Consider the following 23,971-nt stretch of genomic DNA (forward strand, 5'->3'; position numbering starts at 1 on the left):
TTTTTTTTTTTTGTTTTTTTTTTTTTTTTTTTTTTTAATGTGTCAAAAAATAAGCCTCTGTTGTTTGCTGTGTGTCAGGGTTTAGAGGTGATCGAGTCCACCAACCTGAAGTACTTCACCAAGGAAATGACCGCCGAGTTCTACGCCCTGAAGGGCATGTTCCTGGCTCAGATCAACAAGTATGGATGACCAGTTGCCCACTTTTGCACCCGCCGCACCCACCTCTACCATCCTCATTTTTTGACGATTCATGAATTGTCTTAGCTGCCATGTTAGCATCAAACCATATCATTATATTTTTGTTTTAGCCTCAAGCCTTACCCCAGGAGTGTAGAAGCAAACACTCTATTCGGGATGTTATTATACGATACGTCTGCGTCATCGTTCTGACAGTTGCAAGTGCAGTTTTGTTGCTCAGCTGCAGGGCTCGCTTGTAGAGCAACATGGCTGTTCGCCCCACCGCCTCTCCACACACCTCTTATTCACCCCCCCCCCCATCATCTCTGATGTGACATCCTGAGGGGTGAAAGACAAATTGAGGAAGCCTTATTAAATGTATACGCAGCTCAATAATTAACCAGAGGCAATTTTCAAGAATCTCCGCGATCAGCAAAACTTGCCTCCACCTCAGCAGGGTTTATGGCAATCATTAAGTTTTTCTTAACTGGGGGAGAATTAACAGCAATGGTGGGTCTGGGTGGAAGGAGCTTCGTGTGATTGGAATGTGTGTGCTAAAAGATTTGGGGGAGTCAAATATTTGACAATGTGGTGGGTTCCGGGGGCTTCCGCTGAGCTCGCTGGTAGAAACATTTAAATGTAGTTTAATATGAGTAAAGTGACAGAGGCAAGTCCATGACTTGAGGGTGTTTGGCTCTGACTCCCATAGCAATCAAGTTCCCGTTTCTTAATCGCATGCCAAAATGCCTTTCATAATCACACATTTTTAATTGATTGGCTTGGGAGACATTTTATTGCACATAAGTGGGAAAAGTACTCGGGGATGCTCTACTCCCACGCCGTTTCACTGAGGCTCTTTCATCGACAGGGCTGTCTGTTTCGACGGCAGGATAACGTCGTCTCATTTGCCTCGTTTATTACTCCCAACGTTGAAATGTGTAAACGTGATTCAGGCCACATGCCAAGTGGTTATAAGCCGCGCGGTGTGACGCGAACCGCTGATGACTCAAAATGAATACCCTCGTCAGCGTAAATGGCACAGTCGGGTCTGCTGTCACCATTCACCTATCTTAGCCTTAAGCGTGCAACACTGAAGTTGCAGAGCTGGAGAGTGTGGCTACTAGATTGGGGGACCAAGATAAGGAGAAAAAAAAAACCTGCAGGTTTCTCTTAGCTCAAGCAATGCTCTTCATGGTTAATGCATTTATACACAGATATATATTGCCTTCACAGTCATTTCAGATAAGATCGGAAGATTTGGAGCCCCTATTTCACCCAGCACTAAATACATTGATCTTTGCCGGATGGTATCGGTGAGGTCAACTCGAATTATTGCAAAACTCCGAGACCCTGGGTGACATGAATTCATTCTGGGTTAAATGCCAACAATGCCGTAAATGGGTTTTAAAGACGACGGCAAATCTATGTCAATATGTTAAATTCTTGCCGATGTGGGATTCATGTTTCTGAATATGCCATCTTTAGGCTCATTTGCAACTAAGCCACAACAACTTCCAGCACATTTAGTTTCTCACACTTCTTTCTACCTCTTGTGGCAGGTCAGAAGAGGCCAACAAGGCCTTTTCCGCCGCTGTCCAGATGCACGATGTCTTGGTGAAGGCCTGGGCCATGTGGGGTGACTATCTTGAGAACATCTTTGTGAAGGATCGTCAGCTCCACTTAGGAGTCTCGGCGATTACCTGCTACCTGCACGCTTGTCGCCACCAAAACGAGAGCAAATCTCGCAAGTACCTTGCAAAGGTGAGAGATGTTTTCATGTTAATTTATGGTTGCGGTGTGGCTCGGCGATCTGGCCGGAAAATTGTTTTCGATGTTAGTCCAAAGTTTTCTAAGTGTGGGTCTTGAGGAGGACCGAAGGACCCACACTTGTGCTTTGTGGTGAAATAGTAGAGATGATTCAATGCCATTTCTAGAAAAAAAAGTAATATAAATTAGGGTGGAGCATTATTTCTTCCATCAGTAATAAATGTTGATATGTATATGAATTAGCAACCTTCACATCTGAATGATTATACATACTTCATGGAGGCTCGGGTCAGATTTACTCTGATGATAGTCGTGCCTTGGGCTTGTCGATTTATGAGTCTATATGAGCATGAGCAGCCATGCCTCTCCACCGGCAGGAGTGCGTCTCTCCATTAGACCTTTTTTTCCCCAAATAGGGTCAGAGTTAATTCCCTCGTCTCCAGACCCCATCCAGCCCATTCATTATTGGTTCTGATAGGCCCAAACACATTTTATTCCACCCTCAGCCTCAGTCGTAATTTGATTGCTCACAGTCCAAGCGGCAGTCGCTGTGGATGGGTTCCCACGGCAGATCAATGGTGGAGTGGAATCCTCTTACACGGACGCTGACGGTCTAATGGCCTCCCCCGACACTCCAATCTCCCCGCCCTCCTGCTTGGGCGGACTCTTTTTTTTTTTTCTCAAAGAGTCAGACTAATGCAATCGCACTCGCCAGTCAAGCAAACCCTATGTGGGAGGTAATGAGACGGACCCCTTGCTAACAAGTATTGCGCCTACTTATACAGACACACTTCAGCAACATTCATTGCGGCGCCTTCACAATCGCTTCAGTCCTGCATAGATACCTTTGTCGATACTAATTATGGCTGCTTCTAGCTTCAGAGGCAATTGTGACGTTGTTCTGGTGACCCCCCCACCCTCGCCGCCAATGCCGTCCCTCCAAGCTGAGTTGGCAGTGCTTCACTCTGATGGATGCAGCCAGTCAGCCAGTCATTACTAGCAATTATGTGCAATCTGTAACCTGGTCGGAAATGTGAACGGGGTTTCAGTCATATCTTCACCATAATGAGGCACAGCACAGAAATTGCCGCCTACGTTGTCTCATCATTTATGGCTGTGAAGATCAGCCAGAAAGATGTTTGCCTCACTCTGCAATCCCTCCCTACTGCTGTGTGGAGCAAGTGATGCAGCAGTCTGACTGATGATCCAGACACCACCAAGACTACTTTGCATTGTATGGAATATTTTCACATACCGGTAGATGCCTTGAGAGGCCACCAGGGACATCGTTCAGTATTACCTCTCACATTCACCATTGAAATGCTCACACACACACACACACACACACGACTGTTGGTTGTCATGGTTTTGAAACAAAGTGCTTCGCCCTGCAAGGACCACCTTAGTCGGCAACATATGCCAACATATCCACTAAATGACCTTTTCATCATCTGTTTGCGTCACATTCATCTGAACCTTCTTACACTTGATTTGTAGGTCCTGTGGCTCCTCAGTTTTGATGACAAGGACACCCTGGCAAATGCAGTGGACAAGTACTGCATCGGAGTCCCGCCCATCCAGTGGCTGGCGTGGATACCACAGCTGCTGACCTGCTTGGTTGGTTCCGAGGGCAAGCCTCTGCTCAATTTAATAAGCCAGGTGCGTATATCCCACAACCGTCTCGTTTTTATGATCCTTTGGACAGCATTCTCGGTGAAAGTAAGAGATTAATAATGAATCGGAACGAGGATGGGCAGTTTGGGAGCATGGATGGATGGATGGGATTAATAATTTTCAGTCTTCGCCTGGTAGATGTGACCCAACCATTTAGTTTAAATGAGTGTTTACACACACACACACACACACACACACACACACACACAAACAACAACGAAAAAAAAAAATTGTATGTACAGATGTTGGCTACTGCCACAAATGGAATGTTTACGTTCTTGCTTCATCCCATTCAGTCTCACATCTGGCAGTTTTCATAGCCGTCTTCCCAATAGCGATGAGTTAAATTGCTCTCATGCCGAAGTGATCTCTTTTTAGCCTGCATTCTGTTTACCAAATTGAGCATTTAGATCCCCCCCCCCCCCACTCACACTTCCACTTTGACACCCATTTCTTGGCTTTCACTAGACCCCAGTGAATTGGATTTTAAACTATTTGCACACTGATGATAAAGTTACCATTGGATATATCCACGCGGCAGGAACAGCGTAAGTAATTAATGCGAGGACTCATTTGCGTTCTTAATGGAGTTTTTTTTTCCCTGCGTGATTTAAAGAGGATCATCAGGAGGCGGGTTTGTCACGTTAAGCCAAAAGCAGCAAGTGATGCTCTCTTATGTTTTAGCTGATGATGATGATGATGATGATGCGACCACTCTGTAATGACCGATGAGGGGAAAAAGGTGACAACGACAGACTTGACAGCTTTTGATGTCACAAGCGAATCCTGTTATCACGCATGGCTGGCTTCGTCTCCTGTCATTTTTCTGAATTATTTAGAATTTTTCCTTGGCGGCGGGATGTTTGAAAAACGTATGTTGAAAAATTGATGAAGGTGAGGCGAAGCGCGCCTGTGGAAGGGCAGATGGCAAGATGAATCAGACGTGAACAGAGAATTTCAGCAGGCCCCTCTTCGAGGCTCCCAACCTCCCCTTCTTGTCAACCGGTCACCTTTTCCCCCTCTGCCCACCTTGGCTTCACCCAAGCAGAATAAGTCTGAACTTCCCATTAGCGTGCTGATCTGCACTTCCTTTTCCTACGTTGCTCTTTCATCTTTAATGCTGCTCTTTAGATGTCACCTCAATTTTTGCTCTTCCTGTCATTCTGCATCGTTGCCCTCTTGCTATTTCGAAAAAAAAAAGAGAAATATTGATCATATTTCTGTTTTGTCTTGCTAATTTTCGGCATATACCTTCAACCGGTCATTCGTATGGACTCCAACGTGGACTTCCAATTTGAAGCTTGTTCCGATTTTGTGGTGAATTTGCTTTATTTTTAGTAGGACTGGCTAAATACAACGTGAACGTGATTCTACTCGTGGTCTCTTTTTCTTAGCAGGAATTTAAATCAGGAATCACCACTTTGGAGACACTCGCCACTGTTGTAAAATTACAACATTCTTTGTAGCCATTTTGTTGCACGTCAGCGGGAACGAGCTTGAAGCATGACTGTGAAATACATTTCAAATAAATCATCCTGACAAACTGGAAATAATCACTACCATCGATTATTTGCTCAGCGCTTTTAATTTGAAACCTGCCATGTCCTGACTCCACATATTTAGCTTACCCAATGTTGTCGGCGACCTTTCTTGAAAAAGGTCAATTTCATCATCACTCACATTTAGTTTTGCATCCCAACTCCCCTGACGCGCAGCTTCTCACACTCGCTCTCTTACAGCAGGGGCAGGCTGGATGTATCAGTGTGATCTCTCTCTTGGCAAAAGCACACACACACACACACACACACACACACACACACACACACACACACACACCGTCTCTATTGCTGAAATGAGTGGGGGGAGGCTTTGAAATCTAATACGTGACCCTCTTTTTATCCACCAGGTGGGACGAGTTTACCCCCAGGCTGTCTACTTCCCCATTCGTACCCTTTACTTGACACTCAAGATTGAGCAAAGGGAGCGCTACAAGAGTGGTAAGGGCACTGTTTTTTTCTATCGATAAAACATTGAACAGTTTCTTTTGAAGTATTCATTCTGTGGTACCTCGACAAGTGGCCGGACTCTTTTGAGTTTTTCAAGATACGAGCCGTTGCGAGCAACAGTTTGATTTAGGAATGCTTGATGGTGCCGGCGAACTTCACAACAAGCGGCAGTTTGGCAAATACTGATCAGTTCTTCAAAAAAAAAAAAGAGGCCAAGTGCCTGCGTGAACATGTTTTTTATCATTCCCAGTTCAAGTTTAAACATAAAACAATACATTTTCGTCTTGCAAAAGTCCACTAGCTTAATGCTAACGCACAATTCAAAATACCATAGATGGGCTCGCAAAGTTAGCATTGAAGTTTTAGGGCATTTTCAGCAAAGGACATCTGAACACAAACCGATGGCGTAAATGATGAGATTCTCGAGATTTGTACATTTATATTGCTTAAATGCTTTCAACTTAGATGCATCAGGGCAACAGCAGCCCGCTTCAGTGGGGTCGCAGTCTCACTCAGGGGCCTCGGACCCAGGACCCATCAGGGCCACTGCCCCAATGTGGCGGTGCAGCCGAATCATGCACATGCAGCGCGAGCTACACCCCACCCTCCTTTCCTCCCTGGAGGGAATCGTGGACCAGATGGTGTGGTTCAGGGAGAACTGGCATGAAGAGGTGAGAACAACATTTCTGGTTACTTGTGCATGTGTGAGAAAATAATACACTTGCTCATCCGTGTTGTTGCACGCAACCTGGTTGACCACGCGACCGCAGTCTGTTTCTTGTCTCTTATCTCTTCCTGTTCTTTTACAAGGGGTGAGGTGGCCCGCTTTACATTTTTGTATGAAGACGGATTTCTTTTGTCCCTGCAGGTTTTGAGGCAGCTCCAACAGGGCCTGGCTAAGTGCTACTCTGTGGCCTTTGAGAAAAGTGGCGCAGTGTCTGATGCCAAGATCACACCACACACGCTCAACTTTGTCAAGAAGCTGGTCAGCACCTTTGGCGTGGGCTTGGAGAACGTTTCCAACGTGTCCACAATGTTCTCCAGTGCTGCCTCGGAATCGCTGGCTCGTCGGGCCCAGGCCACGGCCCAGGATCCGGTCTTCCAGAAGATGAAGGGCCAGTTCACGACAGGTTAGTTCAATGGCCTTCATGAAATGATATTTGTACACATGTGGGGAGAGAACAGTGTGAGTGCCAAAAGTAAAATGCCTCAAGAGCGCGAGATTAATTTTGAATAAACTCTCTGATTGCAAGGCTGCGAAGTTTACGTTACACTGACCTTAGCAATGGGAAAAAAATGGAACGTGTTTATCTGTGCGTGCCTTTTGTTTATGCGGTCTGACCTGAGCCGTGATTGTGTAATGGTACACTCATGTAGCTCAGCGGTAGAAGAATAAACAGTTTGGAGGACGGTATGTAAGCCGTAACAATAGAAGATACAAAATGGAAAACCGTGAGAAAGTGAGCCTGAAAAGGGGACAGGTGCGTTGGCATTAGCGTGCAAAAGCACAGCGGCGGTGCACGGGCCGACTGAATGAACAACACAAACAATGATGCGCCATGCTTGCGGCGAAGCGCCGTGGTGATAAATCTCACCAGATGTCGCGGTGCCAGCTGTGCTCACGCGGCCAGACATCATCGGGACTCCCGTCTCACCGCCAGCCCATCTACCGCCGCCGCCACCCAGCTGTCCCCACGGCCAAAGTGTCAGCATTGGCCCACCGCGGCGCAAGCCTTCGCCAAAGCGGAACAAAAGGGGTTTACAGAGCGGCTGAGCAGCCAAGCTCCCGTTCCCCCCACACCGTGCTAGTGGCTCACTTGCTTTTCACAGGGTTTGTGGGCCGGAAAATATGGGTTTATGCAAGCATATATAACATCTGGCAGCAGGGAGGCATTCAAATCCAATTATGGCAAATGCTATTTGCATGAGTTGCTGTTTTAGTTGCGGAGACTTTTGTCACGGGCGTTTTTCAGGGAGGAGGGGAAAAAATGCATTCATTTGATTCAAATTCTGCGTGTTCTGCCATTGCAAATGTCTTTTCGTGTGGGATAAGCATGAGGCTTTGCGCCTGCTACCGACGGCTCTGTGAACATTTACGAGTCGCTCCTATGACAATTTCATTTCCCTCCAGGTATCAATTTTCAAGCGTCACTCAGTCTCAGCTTCGCCGTTACATGTTGTTGGAGCTTGAGTGCTTGAGAGCAGGATCCCCTCTTACCCCTCCCACACCCGTTTCTCCCCCTCATAGCATGTAGCGATACATAACGGAAGGAATGACGGTCTGCCGATGCGACATGTTGAATCTTTCATTTTGAGCGGCGTTCTCGGCTCCCTGCTGTGGCAGTATCAGATGGGCACCGGTCATAGAGCAAGCCGACTCGGTTTCTCACCCTTGCCACTCTCTGAGCTTCTTGATGCTTCTGCTGCTTGTCAGAGGAATCTTCCCTTGGTAGTAGCTTTAGTGCTAGGTCGGTTTGTATCTGGTAGAGATCGAATATTTACTGCATTGCATTGTAGCTTAGAAAGAGTCTCTCTCTTTTTTTCGATGTCAGTGTGTTACACTCCCCCTCAAGGCGTTAAATTGTCATCAGGTAGCAATTTCTCCGCGCCGATTCAATTTTCCCGCTGCTTGTGGGGTTAGGCGAATTGCAGGCAGATGGACAGCGAAATTGAGCCAATACAAAAAAAAGTCTCATTAAAAAAAATGTGGACGGTTGTGTTCTCACTCTTGGGGAAATTTAACTGGTTTTGAAATGGCACAGGGTTGCAGTTTTCATGGATTTGTTACTGGCAAACCCTGAAATAGGAGAATAGCGCGCGCGTGCGTGCGTGCGTGCGTGCGTGCGTGTGTGTGTGCAGCGCTTGTCTTAGCCTCATATCCAGAAGGGCTTTGCACCCTTGCCTCCTTCCCTTATTGTCGCTGATTACAGCTCATCAAAACATGCTGCCTGCAAAGCGATTCGAAATAGCAGTTTCATACTTTAATACTCTTATTTATTTTTTTTATGGCACCGATTTCATGATGTCTCAGCTTCCGGAAGCAAATAGTGCAACTTGTGCTGCCTGCAAGGCTCCCTGTGACGTTCCTGTAGGATGTTTCTTATTTTTCAAATCCCCCTTTTTTTTTTTTTTTTTTTTTTTTTGGGTTTCTACTCCACTCGTATTTTCTCGGCTTTACAAGCGTATGTGCAAAAGGGCTCAAGTTTTTTTTTGTTTTTTTTAGTAACTACTCTGCGGGTGTTGAGCTACAGGGAAGGTTAACGGTCACACATGCACAAGCTCACCTGGGAGCTGCCCGCTACTGTTCCAGCCCTTGTACTTATGCCAGCTGAGATCAGCTCCAGTGGAGCAGTCTGGAAGCTTTGCATTTCTCAAGGTCACTCAGGCCTTCTGCTCGGAATTCATTTGTCAGTAAACCTCTCGGTAACACATTAGTTATTGTTTGTTGCTTCTTCTGTGCACCTGGGGGGGTGAACGACTTGTTTATTGTTTGTCATCCTCTCCCGACAGACTTTGACTTTAGCGTGCCGGGCTCCATGAAACTCCACAATCTGATCTCCAAGCTCAAGAAGTGGATCAAGATCCTGGAGGCCAAGACCAAGCAGCTGCCCAAGTTCTTTCTCATCGAGGAGAAGTGCCGCTTCCTCAGCAATTTCTCCGCTCAGACCGCCGAGGTGGAGATCCCTGGCGAGTTTCTCATGCCCAAACCGACACACTACTACATCAAGATTGCCAGGTGACAGGCACTGGAAAACGCCACTACACATTACACAAGCTTTTTTTTTTTTTTTTTTTTTTTTTTTACATAACTCTAAATGCGATCATGTGACACGCCCCTGGTTCCTCTCCTCAGGTTCATGCCTAGAGTGGAGATCGTTCAGAAGCACAATACCGCAGCAAGACGCCTCTACATCCGCGGGCACAACGGCAAGATCTACCCGTACTTGGTGATGAACGACGCCTGCCTGACCGAGTCTCGACGCGAGGAGAGGGTTCTACAGCTCCTTCGACTCCTCAACCCTTGTCTGGAGAAGAGAAAGGAGACCACCAAAAGACACCTCTTCTTCACCGGTAGGACGGCAGAACGAGCACAAATGTGGAGCAAAGCACACCGAAGCATTTGGATCGGCGTTCATCGCACACCCACATCATGCTGGGAAAAAAGTTGGGGGGGGGGGGTGTACGTTTTGTTGTCGCACTGCCAGCCCACTTTCTTTTTCCGTCCCTTTCTGCCTCTCGCACGCCACACGCCATTTCGCTTCCCTCTGCAGCTCACCGCGTCCTCCCGCGCCATTCCCCTTGTGGTTTGCCTCTGCCCGGATGTTTGCCTACTCTCCATTTATGCACTTGATTGGTTTGTTTAAGGGGCAAGTAACGAGACGGAAATTCAGCCGCCGATCCCAAACAAATTCCTCGAATCTGGCATGGGCCGTATTGTATTGAATTGGGTGACCAGCAGATGGAAATGTCTGTTTGCTGTGACTGCTGCGGTTAAACCCGCAGCCATCTTTGGCCCTGCTTGGTCGAGACTGATGTCAGCTCGAAAATATTTCAGTTGCAGGGCTCGGCTGCATTAAAAGCGCTACTCTTGATTTGCCATCGCAGAAGAGTTGACAGTTGATGTCACCACTTAACTCACTTAGTCCTTTACCCCTCATCTCCTTTTTTTTTTCCTAGTGCCAAGAGTGGTGGCGGTGTCGCCTCAGATGCGGCTAGTGGAGGACAACCCTTCATCTCTGTCACTGGTAGAAATCTACAAGCAGCGTTGTGCCAAGAAGGGTATCGAGCATGACAACCCCATTTCCAGATATTACGATCGTCTGGCCACCGTCCAAGCCAGAGGCACACAGGCCAGCCATCAGGTATGGAGGACACTCGAACTGTTACATTCCGGGACAAAATGAACGGCGCCATTAATGAGGCAAACCTTTCTTCTCCACCAGGTCCTACGAGACATCCTGAAGGAGGTCCAAGGCAACATGGTGCCACGCAGCATGCTGAAGGAGTGGGCCCTCCACACCTTTCCCAACGCCACCGACTACTGGACCTTCCGGAAAATGTTCACCATCCAGCTGGCTCTCATCGGCCTGGCCGAGTTCATGCTCCACCTGAATCGGCTCAACCCAGAGATGCTGCAGATAGCGCAGGTGGGCCACGTGCCGAATCTATATTACCCCTCTTTTCACTTGTTTTAAAAAAAAAGAAAAAAGAAGCTAATTAGATTATTGAAAACAAGTTTTTCTTTTTTTCTCCACTATCTGGGATTTGCTTCAGTTCTCTATAGTATGCACACATTAGTCAGTGAAATTGATTAGTCACCCAGCCTAAGCGTAGGTAGGCTGACTCCCCCCCCCCAAGGGCATGTATGCTCCATGCACCTTAATTTAATATAAAGGCACACGCTCGTCCAGATGCGTTGAGATCACCATTTCCCGACTCGCGTCTTTATGAGTCATCCTTCTCCCCCTGTGACATTCACATTAACGTCTATCAGTCAAGCAGCTGCTCTAAATGCAGCGGATGTTTTGACGCAACGCTATATGGAGTCCCTCTGCGCTGCAACGATCAAAGATGTTTCAATTTGAAGAGGCTGCCTTTGTGCGTTGAGCGCATCTGCTTCTCAGTCCCCGCTCGGGGTCCTTAGCCAGCTTTTTCAAAGTCATTATTAAAGATGATTGTGTCAGTCAGCCGCCCCTCCCCTGTGATCCTAATCGCCCTTTGCTGACAGGCGTTCCTCGGGGCAACTAAGCGCTGGTATTAAGCCCCCACTCTGTCTGTTCCATTCGGCAGATCCCATTAGACACAGGGGGATTACGGTGTGGAGAGTGCATGTGCGCACACGCGCCGCAGCAAGCTGGAGATTGCAAGGACAGTACATCGCCGACACATATTTTGGCCCCGCCCAGCTTAAACTTCGTGTTACCTAGCGTCGAGCCCAGTGAGGCTTTGGCCAGCCACATCTGTATGGGGGAAAAAATATTTTAAAAAAACTATATCCATATAAATGTGATGGAAATGTGTTTATCAATTGTCATGTGGGGAAAAACTATAATGGTCATGCAAAGAGGATTTGGCAAAACTGACAAAGTTCTGATACAGCACGCTTGTGGCATCGTGTTTAGAAAGACTGAAAGGAGGCTCTAATTCCTGCCAATGTTGCATTAATAAATCACTTTGTGTCGAATAAACTGGCAACAAGCAACCCAAAAACATTTTTCCACATTGCCGTGAGGTGTTTGGAGGAGAAAATGAACGATTTTCATCGATTTCAGAGTGAGGCTACAACATAACAAAAATGTGGAAAAGGTCCAGCGCTGTGCACCGTATCTCATTTCCCAGCAGCCCCTTCCAAATGAAGCTGGTCACTAGTATGCTGATTTAGCCTCCTGATCACTGTCCGCAGGCCGACCAGAACCTCCTTGCAGGGGTCTTGGTGTTTTTTTTTTCTTTTTTTTTTCCCCTGCCCACTGCCACAAGGCTCGCCGCAGGGGCCTGGAGGCACAAACGAGCAGAGGGGAGGGAAAGTAGCGAGATTGGAAGGAGAAATGGGAGCACAAGCTGCAGGGAATTGCTTCGCCGTGAAGTTGTCAGAGCCACTCGCCCTTTCGTACAAGGGGGTGGGGGCTTATCATGACCAGAATGGCGGCTCGCGGAGAAGTCTTCTTGCCTATAAATGCAGGCTTAAAGATGAAAACTTGGGCCGTATACATTTAAGTCAGGCAGGCAACGCGCGGGGGGGAGAGTGGAAGGAGGATTATAAATGTTCTGCCGCTGATAGTTTGACATGTTGCTGTGTTTGAGAGGACAGATCAATAACAGCTTGCAGCTTGTTTTGTCGGCCGCCCTCTCCTCGAGCGTTTCTATCAGCTCAGGTTGCGCTCTCAAGGTTGCTGCACGACTCAATCAGCATCAACGCCGGGTTCCGTAACACCTCTGACATGTTGTTCTACCGTCCGCGCTTCCAGGACACGGGCAAGCTCAACGTCTCTTACTTCCGCTTCGATATCAACGACGCCACGGGGGACCTGGACGCCAACCGGCCGGTTCCTTTCCGCCTGACGCCGAACATCTCCGAGTTCCTGACCACTATCGGCGTCTCTGGGCCGCTCACCGCCTCGATGATCGCCGTGGCACGGTGCTTTGCGCAGCCCAACTTTAAGGTCAGTAAAGGCGAAAATCACATGCGCGTTTTTTTTTTTTTTTTGTACACAGTTGCGTGTTTTTGTAGGTGGCCCAATGCTGACACAGCACCTTTTGAATCATGACAAAGTGTTTGTTTTAAACTGAATAAGCAGCGGGCTGCGTTGTAGTCCGCATAGCCCAGCGGGGGTGCTAGCGACAGCCATGTTGGAGTCTTTGGAAAAGCCCGTGGGAGGGAGCATGCGGACTCGTCAAGGCTGTCGTGGGGGAGCGGCATCGATATGTGATAAGCCTGAGTAACCAATCGGAAGCGACGCATCACGAAAGGGAACAGTGTGTGTGCGCGCGCCGAGTTAGGTGATGATTACTGGTGTTGTGGTCGAGCTGGTTGTGTATTTCAAGCCTTTGGCACCATAATGAGCTGCTAACGGCGCACACCGCTTTCCCCACAAAGGAAACGGACACACCCTAAATTGGAGTCTGCTTTATGTTTGTTTGACATGGGCTTTATACGCAGTCTTTTTTGTTTTGTTTTCATCTTAGGGAGGGAAACGGTGCCTCCAGATTGGCGTACAGTGGCCAAAAATCAGCATTCTCAGACGCGTAATGATGACTTTGAGATAAACCCGGACGCTTATCGAATTCGCTTGGAGTCTCATAAGCAGCCGTAATGTGGCAGCTGCCTTGCCGCGCTTCACGGCGAAACCCCCCGAATCATTCATTACCTCATCATATTTTGAGTTCATAGCTACGTGTTTTGTTTTCATTTGTCAAATGTGTAGCTTCAGCCTGGAAATGACCAGAAGATTCCGTCTCTTGTTTTTGTATATGGAAAATTATTGAAACACCTGATATGAATCAATTTTTTTTTCTGTAAATTTTACTTTATTTAACTCATCCTTTTTGGGGTTTTTTTCCTCAAAGGGCATCACTTTTTCTACATTCTGATGTCACAGTGTTTACCCAGTGATAATAAAGGGGCAAATATGAAGTTTAATAGGTCATAGGTATCAAACGCAAAACCGATAGCCCGCTTTCTTTGCTTCCTGCCAGGTGGACGGCATCTTGAAGGCCGTCCTGCGCGACGAAATCATCGCTTGGCACAAGAAAACCCAGGAGGACACATCGATGCCTCTGTCCCCGGCCGGCCAGCCGGAGAACATGGACTCCCAGCAGCTGGTGTCGCTGGTCCAGAAGGCCGTCACCGCCATCATGACCCGCCTGCACAACCTGGCTCAGTTCGAGGGAGGCGAGAGTAAAGTCAACACTTTGGTGGCCGCGGCGAACAGCCTGGACAATTTGTGCCGCATGGACCCCGCATGGCATCCTTGGCTCTAAAAAAAAAAAAAAAAAAAGGACGTGCCATGTCTTTTACTTCATTTGCAAAGCTGTTTGGGCATTTATTTGATATCCTTCGTATCCGCCTTAAGGTCCATTCACTAGTTAGTTCTCGTAAGACATTCCAGTGCAGGAATTTGACCACCACTGTGTGACATTTCTGCACATTAGTAGTACTACAACTACTAGTGGTGCGACTAGTACGGTTCGGGAGGCGACTACAACATGACACACACCGAATAGTTGAGCCTGGTTGTGTCACTAGTGCTGAATTACTTGTGAAGATAGACAGATTCAGTTCTACCCCTGAAATGAAATGATCAATAAATATGATGGCTTCAGTATTTGGTTCCTTTTTTTGTTTTTTTTTTTGTCTGAAAAATTACTTGGCAATCAGGTGACAATATGAAGGATATTGAATAAATGCAAAAATACTTTTTTTTTAATGGTCGTATGAAGACGTCATCAATTGTGATTGCGAGCTGGATGGGCCATGATGGTTACACTTTGTACAATCATTCACAACTTGTATTTATGTTTGTAACTGAATGTATTTGTTACAGATTTTGAACTCAAACAAGGTTTTTAAAAAAAAAACTGTTATAAACAGTTGCGAATAATTTCACTGCTTTCTGTCTCGCTCTTACTTTTGTTACAGAAATCCATCTCCCAGCTCTTGTACGTAAGCATTTTGTTTTAATAAAATGCTACTATTTTTTGATACCGCTCTCTCTCTCCATTTCGTTCCATCTCAAACACTTCAACTGTGCCCGTCACGAACATTAAAAAAAAACTTGCAATTAGTTCTCCTTAGTTTCTTGAAGTTGGTTATAAAAGAACAATAATAACGCGTAATCGCCATCTGTCCCTCATGCTCCCACATCACTTTGTCGCCGTCATAATCGCCCTGAAGGACACACTCCTGGATGTTATTGTGATCATAACTCACACTGTGAAATGACTCCGCACAAAGCGGTTCCCCAACATTTTGGAAGTTGATTGCCGTCATCCCGCAGCCAGTCGACGGTTATGGAGAGGCGTTTCGGAGCAGCGGTGTTGCTCTCTCGTCGGCCTACAATAACCTTGGGGGTCATTCGCTCCCCCTGGTTAGAAAGTCCTATCGAAGCGTGTTGAGGCGTTTTTTTTTTTTTTTTAACCCCTCCTCCCATGCTGTTTGATGAATGCTCGCCTTTAGATCTCTCAGCAGGCCACCCTCGCTTGACTTACAGACACTGTCAGACGGCCCTGCCTGCGCCCATAAACACAACTTATATCTCCGGTACGTTCTCGTACAACACACACACTTGCATATTTACAACAGCTAACATTACTTCTTTCAAATCCACATGCTATTAATGTCTCTTCCACTAGGGAGCCATTTCTAACATTGTAGCTTTAAAAAAATATATTAAGAAGACCTCACTGCAATTATAGCACAACTTTATTTGTAGGGCACTTTAAAACAAAAATTGCTGCATACAAAGTGCTGCACATGGACTAAAAATCAGTCGTGCATTAAAAAAGACAACACAATTACAAGTTTCATGCAGAGTGAAAATCCATCAAATAATAAAAAAAAATGTTTTAAGGTGAGTTTTGCAAATTAAAACCAACACTATATACTGTATATACGAAACTGCAATATATCATGGATATGGAAAGTCAACACACCCTTATTTTATGACAAAAAAATGACAAACAATTTTTTCCCCACCATTGTGACCTACAGTATATTTTCTCCAACTCAATTGAAAAAAAACAATGGCCTGTTCCATGGCCTGACACGTCATATTATGCAAGCCAACTGGGAGCACAGGGAAAGTCACACTGTGATGTCATTTCAACCTCACATCAAACAGCCAAGGGGGACAGGCAAACAGGAAATGTCGTAAGGGATACAAAGCTGAAGTGATTTGCAAAGGAAACAACAAGATAGGGAGAGTTTTAAAAAAAAAAACAAATAAATAAAAATATGGGAGCTCTGTCAAGGAAGAGCACTGGAAAGCCTTACATAAGAGCACAAGACAAGAGCAATCGAGCAGTGAGTGAGTGAGCAGGAGAGGCTAATTGGTGATTTGAAGCACCTATGAGCCCAGGTGAGCAGCGTGGCTAATGAGGTGGGTGTGGCGGACGGGCAGAGTGGAGCAATGGAGTGGTGAATGGAAAAAAGCTCAGGCCCAAGTTCCAGGTGAAGAAAACCAGCCCAAAAACACAATGCAACCACCACCATGTGTCAATGTAAGTACGATATACAGAAAAGCGTTCTAGGAGTGATGAGCCAATGTTCAAACTTGGGTTCATTGGACCACAACACATTTTCTCAAATATGTGAGGAGATTTTAAGGATAGTCAAAGCTCGGATGGCTTTCTTTTGAAGACAAGGCTTCTGTCCTGCCACTCTGTCACATACCTGAGACCAAATATATAAATTTTTAAATTAAATGGGTTTTTTTGTGGGGGGTTTTTGTGTACAGTTCTTTTCTGAAACATTTATTTTGTGCAATGAAACACTTTGGTTTTTTTTTTTTGTTTGTTTTTTGTTTTTTGTTTTTCTCTCCCCGAGAGGTGAAATCTGAAGCCAACCCGTGAATTAGGTTTTGATTGCATTACTATGAGAGGCTCCCTCCCGAGAGAGAGGCAAAAAACAGCTCCTGTCTACTGTACTACACACAAATGGCCGGTCGGCTCGAACGTCACCATCACAACCCCCTTCCTCGCCGTCGCCTCCTCTTGATAGTGAGGAAAAGGGTGTGGGTGTGTGGGGGGGAGCGTTCTAGGAGTGATTGATTCGCTCCAGGCTCAGTGGAGGTGGAGGCACCGGATCAACCACCAAGCTTAGACCTCAGAGGACAAACACAAATGGATCACAAATAGCCATCTTCCCCCGCCGGCGATCCTGATCCCTGAGGATGCTGGACAAATAAGTGAGGCTTCCTTTTAGAAGTAAAACATCATCGTAACAATTTGAATGATACATGGATCACGGAAACGCACAGTGGAAGATCACTCTCCTCAATCAATTTGATGAAATTGATTAGAGGACTTGACTGCTGGAGTGGGTGACGCATGGTCACTCTTTAACCCTTTCGGGGACAGCGGTTACTACAGTGGGCAGCTTGTCATGTGATCAGGTTACAGGGTGCACGAAAGGGTTCATTTGTTTTTCATTAATGGGGGTCAAACTCGAGGTCTGGGGGGCCAGATGTGGGCCGCCACTATTTTTTTCCCCCTCTCTCTTCAGTCCAGGTTTATGGTCAAGCTTATGCTAAAATTAAGAGAAAGGCATATGTAAAAATGGCTGCCTTACAAATGCTTAGTGCTAACAAAGAAATGCAAAAAAAGCAATTGATGCGCGTAAGAATTGCATCTGTCGGGCGGAGTTATAATGCTTTGCATAAAATAATGCTCTCATTCTTTTTTGATCAACGGCTAGTTGAACACTTGCAGACAGACAAAAGAATGAAAAATCACATTCATTCACTTCATGAATTGAAATGAGATTAACTTTAAGACAAAAAGAAAGAAAATTCTTGTAAAATTTATTTCGACAGTCGCAGCATTTTGTTGAACCTCACCTCCAAATGACCTTGGCTCATCAGTCCATTTCCAAAAATCAAACGTGGTCCCTTAAACAAGGCAGCCCCCCCGCCCCTGTTTTAGTGGGTACGTGTGGCACATACTACATAAAATTTGTGACTCACTCATTCTCCAAGGCTCACCCACGACTGAAGAGAGCGCAACCAACTGGCTAATCCCCTTTTTCTCCAATTCCATCATCTGACTCCTCTTCAGTCGTCACAGCCGGCATCCGACGGTTTATTATCTCATTGTTTCAGACCTTGTTGCGCAGTGTGGGGTGGGGTGGAGTTGAGGGGTGGGGATTGCGCCATTCTTTTTGGTGTCCTCGTGTAAACAAACCATATTAATCAAATGACAACGATGTGTTTATCTCCGTTCTCGGAAGCGGCTCATCTCATATCTAACAGCGGAAGATTTGTTTTTGTCGCTCGCCACTGGAGTTCCATTAGGACTTCTAATGACATTTTCACGTCGAGGAGTTGCGGCTCACTGGCATTGTGTCTCAAATCTGCTATTCCGCTTTTTAATTGCGCAAGTGGGATGCGGCAATCAAAGTCACTTTGTGTCTCGCTGACAGCGGCGCAGTGGCACATTGCAGCCTTGCTGGAAAATTAGTACGATTTGTTCTCCGGGCTTTTAAAACGGATCGAGAGTGCAAGAGAACGTTGGAGAAATTTATATTAGCGTAGCGGCGGGACGTTTGATTCTCCACTCAAGTCCCATTTTAACTGCAATAAACTAGCTACTTAAAATAGATGGAGTAATTATTTCCAAATGATCTTTCTTTTAAATAAATTAAACTGAACTCCCTTCCCAATTAAAAAGACACTTGGGGACTTCTAAAGCAGGGCGACATTTTTTTTTTCTTCAGTGCTGCTTCGGCAAACAAAATAGTTTCACGTTTATGTATTCATTCATTGATATTTGAATTATTTGAAGCAACTTCGTATCGTATAGTGACATGTGTAATTCGCTCACTCATTGAGAATCGAGAAAAGATCGGCGCGATCGGAATGGGAGTCGCTCGGTTGTCACCGATCCCCAACTCTGTGTGGCGCGCACCCGTTCCCGCTTTTATTTCATAATTATTGAAGTATTTGAAACCGACTTAACGTTCCTCACACTTCCCACGGCTGCTTTAAGTTCTCTTGACTGCTGCCAGTTGGCGCCGTCAGCTGCGCAAAACTACGGCGGAGAACGGCCCGATTAATTATAGAGGGCACTTTGCGCTGAACGTTGAGCTGACGCGGCGCGAACGTTACGTGTGAGTAAACGGTCACTTGCGTGTATTTCATATTTGTTTAGACAGGAAGCATATGCTCCGCCGCAAGCGGCCGTAAAATTTACGCGCGGCTCGTGATCATCTGAAATTAGCCAGACACCATTTTGTTTTGCTTCTGATGACTGAAATTGTGCTTCCGCTACTCCTTTCTTTCATTTTTTTTTTTTTTTTGCTTTTGTTTTCAATGTTTAGGGAGGATTATTCCTTCTCCAATTACATGCTGCACAAATTGCATGCATCGGTAATTGTCTTTCCAGATGTCTAAATCACATTCGGGCAGTCAACGTTCACCAATTGATGTGGCGATATGCCATCTGTTCATCTGTGGATTTAAATAAATAAGAGGATTATTTTTAAGGGTTCGTTTCAGTTAGAGATGTGTGCCCATACTCTTCAAATTTGAGTTTTTGACTTCTGAGCCCATCGGTGTCAAACTCCGCCATCTTGCATGTTTTCCGTCTCTCGCTGTTGAAATAAAAGATGCTGTAACAGTCATGAAAAAAACAAAAACAAAGATGAGGTTGAGGCGAAATTACTTATCATCGCTACTTTTAACATGCCGTTTTTATTTTCTTCGTCGGCAAGCATTCTTGACTCTCAACAAAGAGGAACTCAAACACCGATGTGCAGGGTTGATGAAGTCGAGTTTGTTTTCAGGGGTGACCGCCTTTGGTTTCTGTTTGCGCCGCACTTGTGGCGACTTCATTTTCTCACAAGGTGGGTCACGATGGCGTGTTTGCAACCATGCAACGGAGCGATCTTAATGCCTCCTTGCTGCTTATGTCCCGATCAGACCGCGCCCGAACGGAAAGCTGCTGAGCCCGGTTGACAACAATAACCCACCACTCGACCCACCCCCCACAGCTCGGTGCTTTCCATCAGCATCCTCAGCACGCCCTCTTTACCTTTCTCTCTCTCTCTCTCCCTCCCTCCCTCTCTCTAGCTGCCTGCATCCAAGAACGTGATTTAATTTGTTTGGTAATATCAGGATTGGCACGTTCAGCCCAGCTTCACTCCAAAGTGAAATTGGACAAGGGCATTGGAGCCTCGCTGTGTAAAAGTGCCTCACCTTGACAGCTGCTTGAGTGGGGAGCGGATTGCGGAGAGAATGAAGGATATACCTGAGAGTGGAGGGTGGGGGGGGGGGCTGGGGGGTCAGACGCCGACACACTCTCCTCCTTGCCTCGCTTGGGAGTTGTGTGCTAGACAGAAAGGCTAGCCATGCGGCTTTGAAGGCCTAAACTCATTTTAAAGTGGAGACAAAGCACCAGGTGCAACTAGAGGACCCATCTGCCGCTTCACAACAACATGCTGGACCTTGTCCAGTATGTCCAATTAGTTTCCAAGGAGACTTTTTTTTTTTCTTCCCCTCTTCCCATACACCTCATCTTCGTCGGGAGATTGATCTCATTGTAATTACATTGTTGACGGCATAGATCTCATGGAAAAAAACCATTTCATTCATGTTCAATTCCCTCTTTTTTCTACTCGCTCACTGTATAAAAATGACCTCCAAATACCAACTGGTGACTAAAATGTGAACCCACTGGTACAATGACCAAGCAAAGGCTAAGAGCCCGTTGGCACAAAGGGGAGAGATGGAGAGAAACTCTGCCAGTGTAAACACGCTGAGGCAGCAAGTCCAAATGTTAATCACATTGTGACCGCCACGCCCCCCCCTCCACCAAAAAAAAAAATCACTGTAGACAAGTGGCTGTCAGTAATGATGTTGCTATTTTGCCCAGGCTCATCTTGTTCCTGACACATCCTGATGGACAGCGATGAAGAGCGGGAGAAAAATGGCCTTCATTGTTGCTGACTCTGCTGCTCTTCTCGTCTCTGATCATCACTGCGAAAGACTCACAGGTAATTGCATTCAATTAAATCAGACTCCAATATATCTTCCATCCACCCATCCATTTTCCGATCCGCATATCCTCACAAGGGTCGCGGGGGGTGCTGGAACCTATCCCAGCCGTCTTCGGCCAGTAGGCGGGGGGACACCCTGAACCGGTTGCCAGCCAATCACAGGGCACACAGAAACGAACAACCATTCGCGCTCACACTCACACCTCGGGACAATTTAGTGTGTTCAATCAGCCTACCGTGCATGTTTTTTGGAATGTGGGAGGAAACCGGAATACCCGGAGAAAACCCACACAGGCCCGGGGAGAACATGCAAACTCCACACAGGGAGGCCGGGGCCGGGAATTGAACACGTACCTCTGCACTGTGAGGTCGACGCGCTAACCACTGGACCACCAATATCTTTTTTTTTTTTTTTCTTCTCTGAGGGAAAGTTTCTGGGTTGACCGAGACACACACGCTAGTGTCAACCGCTTCGATCACCGGATTGTGGCCTCGGTCCGTGGACCGGCCCTGGCGCCGCAAAGAGGAGCGCGTAATGTGAGGCGAGCTTCATTTCCACCTCCAGTGGAGGGAGACCACCTATTTAGTGGTGAGGCCACCGGGATGATAGCGGATCACACCCCATCAAGCCGCAGGGGAGGCGCCGCCTCGCATCTCACGGGTGCCTTTTGAGAGGCCGCATCTCGTCAGCTTACAGCTTCAATTTCCATATCATTAGGCTTGTCGGCGAATCTCGTCGCCACTCCCCATTAAACCACGCCGTTGCGTGCAAAAAACCCGTTGTGACGGCAGCGTAGAAGTGCTTATTCGAGCTTGGCTCACAATGTTTTAGCCGCCGCCCCCTCTATGTGCAGTTCATTGCAATAATCGTCTGCATCCGCTGGACAAATCGGAGAAAGCGTGATATTTATTCGTCTTTTCTTGTGTAATGAGATGGGGGAGGAGCCCAGGTTTGCGTCTTCTCACCTCATTACCCCGCACCTGGATGGGACTGCAGGGGGATCCTAATTTCAGTCGCTTGTTAACAACGCCTTAATGCGTCCTGACAGCGACAAGAAAAAAGGGACGGAGGCGTGCTTTAACCCTTTCAGGGACAACGGTTACTACAATGCACAGCTTATCACGTTGTCAGGTAACAGGTCATTATTTGTGCATGAAAGGTTGAAGGCATAAAAGAAATTGTCTTAAACCAGACCGTTGGCGTCCTTCGCTCTTCCTTGCTTCTAATTTGAAATGACTTCATCATAAATCATCCGAGCCTCCGTTTGTGGCCCCTCGCGCACACGCACACACACACCATTAGACTCCTTTGCGAATGCTTATGAGCTAATGAGCACAAATATTGTGCTCCGCATGAAACAAATAAAAGGCAAAATAGATTCTTGTTTTTGTTCGATGCGCCTCAGGTCAATTGTGAGTTTTGCAGCTGTGTGCGGCATTTGCAAACAAGTCGACACGAGGGCATGCTGCTTAATTGACAAGAGGAAATGAAGATTTTTTTATTTTTTTTCTTAATGTAACTTTTGAGTGGTTTGAAGGTGGCTGATTTCCACCTCCCAATGCGTGGGTACAAAGGAACACTTTGACAAACATTGCTAAGGGCCCATGTTTTAGACCCCATGTTTAGTCAATTTAATGTCGCATTCTTAAACGTTGGTGATGTCTTCCTCTGGATGGCCTCTCCCTCTCCCTGTAACTGCTCGCCCCTCCCCTCTCTATTGAAACCTTGACTTTTGAGAACCACGGTAAATAGTCAAACTATGCCTTCTTATTTGGTTGTTTTTACCCCTTGTTGGATCAAAATTTTGATTTAAATGACTTTTCAAGCATGACGACTGGGTGGTGATGTTGCCAGGACAAAATGATCAATATCTTCAAGTAAATTTAGTCATCATTTGTCTTGAAGTATTTTGGAACTGATTTTGTTTTGGACTGAGAATAAATAATATCACACCATTCCAGACTGAGATGCATATCTATACATATAATATATATATTTTTTTATTAAATCTGAAGGGAAATTGCAAAAATTATTATGTGGTGTTATTATAGTTGGGGAAACTCTCATTATTCGCCCAACCATGGAACATTGAAGAGTTGAATCTGCTGGACAGTATGGAATTGCAGTAGCCTAAAATGAGGAGGAAATTTTTTTTTTTTTTGTTTGTTTGTTTTCCAAAAGCTTTATCGGTCTCGCAAAAAAGAAGTGAAAGCACAAGCACAGCTCACATGATTTTGGGCAAAGCAGATTATGAATATGCAATATTTTTGTTCTCGTCCTTGCCGCAGCCTCCTGTGATGGTAATGCTACCCCACTGTTTATGCTAAGTTATTCTCCACCTGATTGGAAAAGTAATAGTAGGGGAGCCTGGAGCACGGAGATATGACTTTTAATTTGGTTTGGCGATGCATTCGCCGCTATAAACAAGTAAGATGGCGGCGTGATCTTAGACATGTGGAGATGAATTTCCGGCTTGCTTTTTTTTTTTTTTTTTCATGGTAGACTTTGTGGGCGAGGCACCTTGAAGCATGCCTGTAATGAGATTCTTCAGCGGGAATTAAATTTGAAATGTGTATATGGTGATGCTGGTGGTGGTTGGGGAAGCTAATAGAACATGACGAGGTTTTCTAGATGAACTGCAGCAAATTGTCGATTTTGTACAAGTTGCTCTACCTGGGCAAAAAATGGAGAAAAGTGTTTGTCCTGAAAACAATTCCAATGTGGTCGCGGACAGAAGTAAAAGACGCCTTCTTAGCAAAGCAAACAATTGGCTGTTGTTTAAAAAAAAAAAAAAATGTGCCCTCCAAAGTAGAAAAATAAACAAACAAAAAAGAATGTTTGTTTCTGGCTCGGGAAGAAGTTTAAAGATCCATTTTTGAACTTCAATATATGAAGTCGGTTTTTTATAGCCATTAAGAAAATTACACGAAATATTATAAACAGTTTTAAATTCTAATGCTTTTTTTTTTTTCTTTTCACCTCGGCTTTGCAATGCAATTTAAGATCAGGTCAACCCCACCACAACTTTAGCTTCTGTCATCATGACAGTATCTTAGTAGAAGGACTTGTAAGGTCGGCGTAAGAATTAAACTGGGTGCTGTGACTGCTCGCGTGTGTGTGTGTGTGTGTGTGTGTGTG

At 45.9% G+C, this 23,971-nt stretch overlaps 1 protein-coding gene and 1 long non-coding RNA gene across 4 annotated transcripts in view; both read left to right on the forward strand.

Annotated features, from left to right (window-relative positions):
• The window catches only part of trrap (transformation/transcription domain-associated protein), a 53,804-nt gene extending 39,685 nt beyond the window's left edge, over positions 1–14,119 (forward strand). For both annotated transcript variants that reach the window (XM_019857288.1, XM_019857298.1), the window contains 12 exons: positions 79–179; positions 1,737–1,938; positions 3,442–3,603; positions 5,525–5,615; positions 6,090–6,295; positions 6,493–6,754; positions 9,135–9,360; positions 9,478–9,695; positions 10,302–10,486; positions 10,568–10,771; positions 12,590–12,784; positions 13,818–14,119. In XM_019857288.1, the coding sequence (XP_019712847.1) occupies positions 79–179; positions 1,737–1,938; positions 3,442–3,603; positions 5,525–5,615; positions 6,090–6,295; positions 6,493–6,754; positions 9,135–9,360; positions 9,478–9,695; positions 10,302–10,486; positions 10,568–10,771; positions 12,590–12,784; positions 13,818–14,102 (2,337 nt within the window). In that variant the 3' untranslated portion in view covers positions 14,103–14,119. The remainder of the gene's footprint in view (positions 1–78; positions 180–1,736; positions 1,939–3,441; positions 3,604–5,524; positions 5,616–6,089; positions 6,296–6,492; positions 6,755–9,134; positions 9,361–9,477; positions 9,696–10,301; positions 10,487–10,567; positions 10,772–12,589; positions 12,785–13,817) is intronic.
• A 2,038-nt stretch (positions 14,120–16,157) lies between these two features.
• Positions 16,158–23,971, forward strand: part of LOC109507745 (uncharacterized) — a 57,508-nt gene continuing 49,694 nt past the window's right edge. For both annotated transcript variants that reach the window (XR_002166524.1, XR_002166523.1), the window contains exons 1-2: positions 16,158–16,340; positions 20,709–20,829. This is a non-coding gene — a long non-coding RNA (uncharacterized LOC109507745). The remainder of the gene's footprint in view (positions 16,341–20,708; positions 20,830–23,971) is intronic.

Source organism: Hippocampus comes, unplaced genomic scaffold, assembly GCF_001891065.2.
Source record: "Hippocampus comes isolate QL1 unplaced genomic scaffold, H_comes_QL1_v1.1 scaffold17, whole genome shotgun sequence".
Classification (NCBI taxonomy): Eukaryota; Metazoa; Chordata; class Actinopteri; order Syngnathiformes; family Syngnathidae; genus Hippocampus; species Hippocampus comes.